Source organism: Belonocnema kinseyi, chromosome 3 (genome assembly GCF_010883055.1).
Source record: "Belonocnema kinseyi isolate 2016_QV_RU_SX_M_011 chromosome 3, B_treatae_v1, whole genome shotgun sequence".
Classification (NCBI taxonomy): domain Eukaryota; kingdom Metazoa; phylum Arthropoda; class Insecta; order Hymenoptera; family Cynipidae; genus Belonocnema; species Belonocnema kinseyi.
Genome location: NC_046659.1, coordinates 63,897,606 through 63,908,017, shown reverse-complemented (window position 1 = coordinate 63,908,017; position 10,412 = coordinate 63,897,606). Strand labels below are relative to the sequence as shown.

Genomic DNA, 10,412 nt, shown 5'->3' with positions numbered 1-10,412 from the left:
GGGGGGGGGGGGGTAATTTATATAGTTAAGGTAGCGTTAAAATCGAGGAATCAGGCTCCTAAAATCGTCCACGACATCACGTAATGTATGAGCGAACCCTAAGACTAATATTTGTTTTAAATGCTTCTTGACCTTTTTAGATTGTAGGTAATAGGCAAAAATTAATTTTAGTTCTGAAATTTTTACTTTCGTGGAAGGCGGATATTTAAGACAATTTCTGAAATAAAGTGCTAATTTTATATACAAATAGTGATTTTAACAATAAAAGAAGCAATGTTTCTGCAAACCTTTATTGAAATTGTGTAATTTTATAGAGTATTAATTATGGTTATTATTATAAAAGATTGAAAATATAGATAGATACTAAATACTATCCATTAAAAAATTGTACATTACAAAAGATAGCAATCTTTTCAAAAATGAAGAATGAAAATTGCTTGTTTTTATGACAACATCGGTTAATATAAAAAAAAATATTACAGTATGGAAAGGAGGGACGCGAAATACAAAGAAGTCGGATCGTAGGTGGGTGGATAAGGCAGGTGGTACTACATTCTAGCAACCCTTTAACCTTCTTAATTTTAACGGTTTTCATACTGGCACGGTTTCATCACGGCATTAACTTTAAAATGGTAGGCCACGAATAAAAAAATTAAACAAATAAAAAAACTTTAAAATTAATTATTAACAAAATAGTTATAAAATATGCAATCACAAAGAATAGAAATTGAATATTAAGTAAACGGGAGATACAAATTGAAGTTAAAGGAAAATTTATGAGGTGCAAAATTATTATCAGAAAATCTTACATGAAACTGATCCTTTTCTGCCTTGACAGTAGAAACTATATTTGATGCATCGCTATTCCGTAGCCATGGCCTCGCATACATCGATTTTAACATTCCTCTTTGATGCAAATGCCGTTGCATAATATGTGGAGGCGCAAATGGCATATGCGGAGCCAAAACATCGTCGTGTCGAATGCCGTGAGTATTATTCAAATATGGACCTAGGCTTAGGGCACCAAAATCTTCATCTGCCCACCAGTTAGGGTGCATCGTTGTTGGCAGAATTGCCATTTTCGAATCGACTGTAATTATTACTTGGAATTTGATCTCACACGAGAATTTAAATTTTCGTTAAATATTCGAATGTATGGAAACTTAAAAAACACTTTAATTTTTAATTACAGTTAATAGTTTAAATAGATGCAAGAGATCCGTTGCTTACTGTGGTTTTACTTGAATGGTATGAAACACAACGCCTCACTAGTATTTATAGATTCACCTACACCGGCCGGCAGAAAAGCAAACTTCTAGGACATTCTAGAACATTCGAAAACTCTCCGGTATCCGGAAGCGTCCTTTCGGAAAATATTTGAAAAAAATATTTCCATTGGTGCGAATCGGTTATCTACTTAAAGTTTTTTCGGTATATGAAGGGAATTAATAATTCTGTCAGGAAAACATAACATTTGATAAGATTTCTGTTGAAATCGTTCCGCAATCTGTAGAATTAAAAAAATAATTTTTACTACTACAAATCGTTTTGAAGGTTGTTAAAAGTAAATTTTGGAAAGGAACCTGCACAAAAAAATATGTAATCATAATATTGGTCGAAACTACATATCTTTTTGACAAATTTCTTTGAGATTTAGGGATCGTCCATAAATTACGTAACGCGTTTTTCTTTTGTTTGAATAAAGACGAGCATGGAATTGATGTGAAGTTGAGAAAGACACTACGATATAAACAAAAGAAAAAAGTGTTACGTAATATATGGACGATCCCTTATGAACAACAAAATAAATTTGCCGAAATACATTTTCTCATGTATACTTTGTGCGCCATTCTTTGATTCCATTTTCATTTTCCATGGATGACATTTTTCGAAGAAATTTTGTTTGAATCAACACAAGACTTAAATATCTCGAAAACGCTTTCGTTGACAGCTTCTACCTTTTTTCAGAAGGGGATTACGCTTTATCAGCAACTTTTCTTTTAATTTGTTTTAGCATTAAAATCTTTGCAAATCCGAGATTATGTCATTTGTCAGTCTGAAAATCATAAGCATATGATTTTGGAGAACACATTTATAGGAATGAATGGTTTTTCCATTTTTTCTTTCTTTCTTTTTTCTACCGTCTTTATCGACAGTTTTACAAACTACGAATGGTCTTGAAGTCTATATTTCAAGGGTGATCAATGCGGCTTGAATGGCTCTCATATGATCAAAATGATCCAATTTAGATCGCTACTGGTGCGACACAACGTGCGCACACGCCTCCCACTGTTGGACAAGGTCATGTGCAGAGAGATGGTACTACGTTCTAGCATTCCTGACCTGCGTAACTTTAACGATTTTTATCCTTCAAGTATTTATAAGTATGTACGTACAGCTTTGAGCTTCGCTCGACACCTTTAAATTTCTCCCCTTCTACCCTCTTATTTTCAACAAATTATATTGAAATTTATACAATGTATGCAGTTTTGAATCTTTTTCTTCAATTTCTATAAAATTAATCAATAAATTGCAGATTTATTATTTGCTACAATAATTTAAGGCGACCAGTTCATAAAATTGAATTAAACAATCCAATTTTAAGGAAACAAAACAGTTTACATATTAACGATTCACTAATATTACTCATATTGAGTTAAAAAAGATAAAAATTTTGAGCAGAGTTAAATATTTAAGAGTAATGTGGGCTACAAATGTTTCATTTTATATATCAGTCTGAGAGGAGATGTGGGCAAATGACCTCAAATAAAAGTTTTGTAGGCGCAGGCTTAAATTTTAAATAATTATCATTTCTCTTATTTATTAACCACTGATATGAAAAAAATATAAAATAGAGAATTTATTTTAGTTTTCAATTCTACATGGCAAAGTCCAAAATCTTCTATTTGAGCCCATCCCTGTCAAAAATCGGACTAAAAGCTTTCGGTGAAACGTTAGTGTTTTCAAAGCGAAAAAATCATGGACAGTGAAAAAAATTCTGCTGGTAAATCAGTATGTATTTCATACATTGTATGATATTATATAATATCAGTTATTGAAATGTGTCGTTGGTTAATTTTGATCAACCTTCTTCACGATATATTAAAAGTGAAAACTATTTGATATGATTTAATTTGTATTTAAACTACAGCTTATAGCGAAAGATTCTGAATAATGTAATTCGAATTTTTTTAAATATGTAAAAAACAATTCCCAGCCAAAAGATTCGAGCCCATAGCAGCGGAGTTGTCATGAGAAACGCTACTACCACTTACACTGGGGGGACCTCGATTTCAATTTCGACCCTCAGGCCTTCTCCTGACAAAATCTCTCTCATTTTTCTTATTTCACTTATCAATAAATGATTAATATCCAAGAAGTAGTATATGAAACATAGCAAATTTGATTTTTCTATCTCTATTCTATACATCTGCCGCCCAAACAAGAAAGTCGTAACTACATTTTGGATAAGTTCACTGCTATCCCAATTTTTGTTAGGTTGACAGAGGACTCATCCACAATGCAGTTAATACTTCTCTTGTTTGCACGGCAGAAATGACAAGAACTTCATTTTAGGCCATCCCCGAAGAAAATTTGACTAACAGAAAAGGTTGAAGCATGTAACTGTCTAAAAAAACAATTTTCCCCATTTTTATAATTTTTCTATGTTTAACCATTTAGGTACAAAAATAAACAAATATCAAAAATCAAACTGGTCATTTCTGAAATTTCAGGTGAGCAAATAGTAAGGGTGATTCTATAAGGTTTTATACGAATAAGGATGTCTTTTTGGGGTGTTGCTGAAATGTCTCATTCGGCCTATCATTTGCGGCATGAGAAGAAAAGATATGTCACGATATTTAATTAGAGATTTTCAAAAATAAACCTGTATTTAGCATGCCTAAGTAATGGGTAATTTGTAAGGGTACTTAACCCCCAGATGCAACTTCTACTTTCAAGAAAAATGAGGGTTTTTTAAAACTTCGTTTATATGAACCTTTTGAAAATCAGGATACATTTAAAAAATCAAGAGTTACAAATTAAAGGAAACGTACCTGTTAATATCTATCTATGGCTTTAAAGTTTCACAATTAAAAGAATTAAAAGTTAAAAACTACTAATCTAAGCTTTAAGTATAAAACAAAATGTACTTCGAATTTGAATTAAAAATTAAAGTTGAAAGATTTAATGTCTTTAAAGATTTTAAAAATTTTAATTTTATGTAATGATCAAACGTTTGGATCAATAAATATAGCAATTGCACATTTAGGAAATTAGGTTCAAACTTTTAGAGAGATATATAATTAATAATGAATTAGCTTTAAGCAGCTTCTGCCCGAAGAATGATTTTAAATTCTCGTTCAGTTTTTCATTTTCCCGGTCTGCTTGATAAAATTATTTTTTAATGTTCCATGGACTAATCAGAATTTTCATTCGATCGGAAAATTCACTGTTCGAAGTCAAAATTATAATTCTTCTAGCCAAATTCCATTGGTACGTTTAAATTTTAAATCAAGTCCCCCATTTAAGCCAGCTGAAACTAAAACTTTGTATATAATTCTGTAGACAATTTTTGGATTATTTAATAATGTATTCTACTACGTAGATATCTCAGCACCCGTTTTACTGAAAAATGTCTCAAAAAATGCAAATTGCTTTTCAAGATAAAGGACAAAAAATCGTGATGCTTAGTAAATTTTTCTAATTTTCCATGTTTTTTTTAGTTAAAGGAAAAATTTAAACGATTTTCAAATGTATTCAGCAGTTATTGAAAATTTAGGAAATTCTGTACAATTCAAAATACTGTTTTGAATTTTTTTCGAGATTTTGAACAGTTTGAGAAAATTTCAAATTAAAGACATTAAAAATAAAGATTCAACTGTTGAAAATTTAATTTTTAATTTTTAGTGGTTGAAAATGGAAATAAATCTAAAATTCAAGTTTCAATTTTCAGCTGTTGAATATTAAAATATATTACGAACTAAATTTTTAAATGTATAAGATTCACGACAATTCAAAATATAATTGCCATCTGCTAGAAATTCAGTTTAAAAATAGAAATAAATTTTCAATTTAATTTTCAACTGTTGAAAATTAAAGAATATTTAAAAATAAAAAATTACATTTGAATTATTCTATTAAAGTTTAATAATTAACGGTGGAAAATCAGAGAAAATTAAATTTTTCGTTTTATTTCGATTTTTAGCAGTTGAATTTCCAAATGTTTAAAATTAAATTTTTAGCAGTTGAATCTTTATTTTGAAAACCTTTAATTTTAAATTTCCTAAAAGTTTTCAAATCCTTGAAAAAAAATTCGAAATTCCATTTCGAAATCTTGAGAATGTTCGAAATTTGTAATAACTGCTAAAGACATTTTAAAATTATTCAAATTTTTTCTAATACTTTCAAAAATTCTGAAAAATTCAAAATTCTGAAAGTTTAAACGTACCAACGGAACATAATACAGTAGCCTCCAATTGAGCATCACATCGGTTGGCTGAGCAGTGAACTCGAGTTCGAGATCCTTACCATCAGCCCTATCAGCTGAGCCGTCAGGTATGGTAAGGTACCCTAACGTCGTCTTTAGCAACTTTTAATAATAATATTATACTATATATAATACTATATACTATATATAGTAAGTCTTCGACCCTTTCTTCAATCCTTTACATCCCATCCTTCTTGTACACAGTCACAAACTTGCACGTTAACCCTGCTATCTTTACTGCCCTGATTTGCACGCTCTGCCATCTCTCTCTTTATGAACTTATTCCTCTAATCCATCGCTAACCCCTGTTATAGTTCCCCCACTAGCCCTTCCTTTACTCTTTACTCTGACCGCCTCCTGGAGCCTCCACCTATACACCCTTTGCAACGTAGGCTCTACTCTATCCCCTTCTGTTTTACCCTCAGCCCCCTACTTTTCACGAAACAAATTCCCCTGAACTTTCTTTAATTCCTCTTTGTCCTCGCCGCATGCCCACATTTTCTCATCTAATTTTTTTATCCGATACCCTACCTTTGCAGCCCTTGCTTTACTCCTGTGCCTCCTAGCCCTGTCATTTAACATTCTTTGCCTTTTCTGTCTCGTCAAATCTTGATCGATGAAAACTTTCTTATCCTTTATTCTATTTTAATTTCGCATTATCCCCAATTTTTCTTCACAGCTCTCCAATTCCACAACCCCTACTTCGTTCTCCTTTCTCATCTCCAGCCTAACTGTCCCCACCTTGACTTTAACCCACCATATGATCTGTAACAGCGCTTGCACACCCTCTTTTTCTTTCTCGCTCTCTAGCTTTAATTCTCTTATAACAATATTATTTCTCCTATCTGTCATCTCTTTTCTCTCCATTCTCAACTCCATTGTCCTTATCCTTTACCTATCCGCTCTCTTCTCCTTTTCATTGCTATGCTCTCCTACTTTCTGTCCTTTCATAATCTCCACATTCTCCCAAATACCTTGCTTCTCGACTTCCCCCTGTTAACTGTTTTCATTCCCAACCTGCCCTCCACCTTCTTCAGCCTTTTTTCGGCCCTTTCCTTCCACACCCTAATATCTTCTTCCATCTGCTCAATTTTAACTCCTTTTCCAATCCTTACCGACACCATCTCCATCTCTAATCCTTCTAGTTTCTTCTTTAGCTGTCTTACCTCCTTTTCTCATTTCTCATCTCTTACCCTAAGGTCCTTACTCATATTTTCGATCTGCTCCTAAAACTCGGACGATCGGATATTCTATACTTTGGAGTAGTAACATTGAGATTTGGCGAGATATATAGTAATGCTACAACGTCATGCGTTCAAATGTATTCGTGTGGCACACAGGTGAGCCATCTGTGTGACATAGGGGTCCAACGGACCTTGGGCTGCATGCGTATGGATATGGATGAAAGGACCCCTATAAACGGGCTCTCCTGGGTGTTTTTAGAAGGATCCCTGTAAACGGGCTCTCCTGGTATGCATGATTATGGTATGATTGAAGGGTGAAAGAGCCTAGCTACCACGGGCCTTCTGGATCCCTGGGTCGAGATCCCTCCCGGACCGATCTCCACTTTCTGGAATCGGCACGGGAATTACTTGCGGCCCGCACATCGACCAAGAAACAGTCCTCTGTTGCTATGGTGGTCTACGAACGGGTGTTCATTGAGTTTCTCGTTCAATGTGACCACCCCCTTAAGCCCTGGGTGTAGAGTGATAGTACCCATGGTACTTTGGCACCTAGGGGTTACGAAGGTATCCTAACGGTTTCTCGGGGACAGCGGACGACCCCCCCGAGTAATTAGTCTTACCTTTCCATGCGGGGCTCTGCAGGGGCGGAACTTTTATTTTCCTAGCTACTCCTGGGAACCAAAATGGATCACGTAAAAATTCCGAAAGAAGAAGGAGAAAGGGAGTTGGCGGATGAGGGAAAGGGGCTGGGTCCTAACGGGTCTAGCATAATCCTTTCATCCCAATTCTTTCTCTCCGGCAAGCCTTACTCAGGCGGAGGCTGTGCCCTTAGCTCTTTCGGGAACTGAGGGTGTGACGGCCCTTTGAGTGAGGCATTGGAAATGGGAGTGGCTAATCAGCCCCCCAATAAGAAGAAGCGCATCAACGGTTCCCTGAAAAGGAGACTGAGGATGCAAGCGCAGCGGGCTAGCGGAGCAACTGCAGAACCTGGCACATCGGGGACCACAAGGCCGATAACCAGTACTGAGGCTCAAAAGTGAGGAAGGGCCTCAGAGGACACCCCATCGGGAGTCGTCGGAGGTTGGACTGACAGCCACTAAAAGGACTGACCCTCTGACTGTGGTGGTGACGGATACGAGATTTCAGGACTCGCTGCTCGCTACAAAGTAGTTAGAGCTCTTCAAGGAGGCTACCTGGAGGGCGCTCAGAAGAGTGTCTTCAGATCGATGGCCGAAATTCAAGACCCATTTCTGCAGAAGAGGGGTCTTTGTGTTTGTGGTAGCTGACTTAGGGGCTAAAACTTGGCTACACAAAGCTTTGGCCGAGACAAGGCCTTGGGAAGGCGCATTTCTTAAGGTTGGTGGAGTTGAGTTGCTCCAGAAGATGATTAAGGCTGGAGCGTGGTTTCCAGGTAAACTGATAGACCCGCATGTGGTTCTCCGTCGGCTGATGGGATTCAACCCGTCACCTCAGACAGCGTCCTGGCGGAGCGTCAGGCAAGATAGGCCTCAGGAAGATAACACAACTAGAGAATTCAAACATCTCCTAGTTGTGCAAATTCCTGAGTCACAGATGAGGGCCCTTACGGACCTCAATAACAGGGCCTTATATCTTTTTGGAGAAGTCAACTTTAAAGTTGCCGGCTAGGGGCAGGGGGAGCCTGTCGGTGGACAGAAAGATCGGGATCAGACCTAAATGACTGTTCCCGGTCTAACCATTACACAGATTAACTTGCATCATAGCGAAGGCGCCTCTGCAGTTTTGCAGAGGGGCATGACTATGAGGCACACAGGTATCTCACTAATCCAGGAACCCTGGTTAGTTCAAAATATCATTAGAGGTTAAGGGGGGGGGGGGGCTGGTTTTTGTTGAAGGAACCCCAAAGCGGTCAATCCAAGGGCTTGCATACTGGCGAAGGGAGTCAACGTCGTCCCGCTGCTTGAGCTATGTTCCAGAAACCTGATGGTAATAGTCACGTATCTTAAAGGAATAGAAAGGCTAGTCATGGGATCGGCTTACTTTTCATATGACAGCGATACCAATCCATCAGTGGAGGTACGTACACTGGTGGAATACTGCAAGGTAAGGGGACTTCCTCTTCTGCTGGGGTGCGATGCTAACTCCCACCATACTTTGTGGGATAGCACGGACATTAACTCAAGAGTTGTCTATTGAAATGGTCTATTGAAATACCTAACGAGTACTGACTTAGATATTCTTAATACGGAGAACACCCCGACGTTTCGTAATTCGGCCAGGGAGGAAGTCATTGACATCACTTTCTGCACCGGTAGTCTTACAGATAACATCAAGAAGTGGAGAATCTCAGATGAACACACTTTCTTAGATCACTCACTGATAGAGTTCGTGTTGGAATCCGCTGTACTCATCGGCCCTAAATGGGTCAGAAATTCAAGAAGAACGGACTGGGGTCAGTTTTCCACAGAATTAAGAAGTGCAGTGACAGTGGACAAAATCTCCACATGTCGCTACCTCTTCGACAAGAAGTACCGAGTTAGCCTATCCATGAAAGAGGAATGGGCTAACGGTTAGGCACAATTGCCCAGTGATGGAGACAACTGGTTTGCAGATGGCTCCAGGAACAAGGAGAACGTTGGAGCAGGTGTATATTGTAGAAGGAACGGAATGGGCTTCACAATTGCGATGGGGTCCTACGCAACAGTTCTACTTTATGAGATTATGGCCTTGCTACAGCGCGCCTATAAGGCAATGGAGTATGGCGGAAAAAGAAACATTCGCATCTGCTCAGATAGCAGCGCTGCTATCTTGGCTCTGAATGGAACAACGACCACATCGCTGCTAGTATGGGTGTGCTTTGAAGCACTAAATAAACTAGCGACAGAAAACCGAGCCACTCTGCTCTGGATCCCTGGACATAGGGGCATCAGGGGCAATGCGATATCGGACAGGCCAGCAAAGCTAGCAGCAAAGGGAAATTTTACTGGACCTGAGCCAGTTGTAGGTATTTCCAGTAGGTTGGTCACTGAAAATGTTAACAGTTGGCTGACCGAGGAACATCAGAATGAGTGGGATGCGGCCTCAGGCTGCAGAAAGGCCAAAACACTCTTGGGCTCAAAGCTAAACTCTCATCGAGTGAAAGAAATACTTAAGCTCGGAAGAAATGAAGTCAAATTCCTAACAGAACTGTTTATAGGACATGGAAACCTCCGGTATCAAAGATATAAGATAGGGCTTGAAGAAGGTCCCTTCTGTCGTTTGTGCGGAAAGGATAATGAGACTTCCACTCATATTCTCTGTCACTGCCCTGCGATTGCGGGGAAACGTGTAACACTCACAGGCAGCTTCTGCATCAGTAAGTCTGAAATATCAACCAACAGCATGGCTGCCGTCCTCTCCTTATGGAGAGGGCTTTAGGGCCATGCTTAAGGCTTATAAGGGGACACAACGGGATCACTCAAGCATCAGGGGCTGTGACGGTCTCAGCCTAGAATATTAATCATAATAAATACTTGTCAAAAAAATGCACGGAAAGTTTTACATAAATTTATAAGAACAGTCCTTGTCGAAAGAGCAAACTTTTGCATTTCTCAAATCTTCAGGGCGTAATTCAGGTACAGAGGGTTTCATTTTTGCGTACCAGGATGGTGTAATTTCCACCTTAGTACAGTCTGTCAAGTTAAAGCGTGGGTGGCTTTACTCGCAGTCGGTAAGGTGTATCGACATGATTTTGGTGTCAAAATATTAAGAAGAGCTCCCTC

The 10,412-nt window shown here is 37.9% G+C and overlaps 1 protein-coding gene across 1 annotated transcript in view; it reads right to left on the bottom strand.

The window, feature by feature from the left end:
- The window catches only part of LOC117169252 (protein lethal(2)essential for life-like), a 2,878-nt gene extending 1,627 nt beyond the window's left edge, over positions 1-1,251 (bottom strand). The window contains exon 1 of the mRNA XM_033355529.1: positions 810-1,251. Coding sequence (XP_033211420.1) covers positions 810-1,079 — 270 coding nt within the window. The 5' untranslated portion in view covers positions 1,080-1,251. The remainder of the gene's footprint in view (positions 1-809) is intronic.
- Between the last annotated feature and the right edge of the window lie 9,161 nt (positions 1,252-10,412).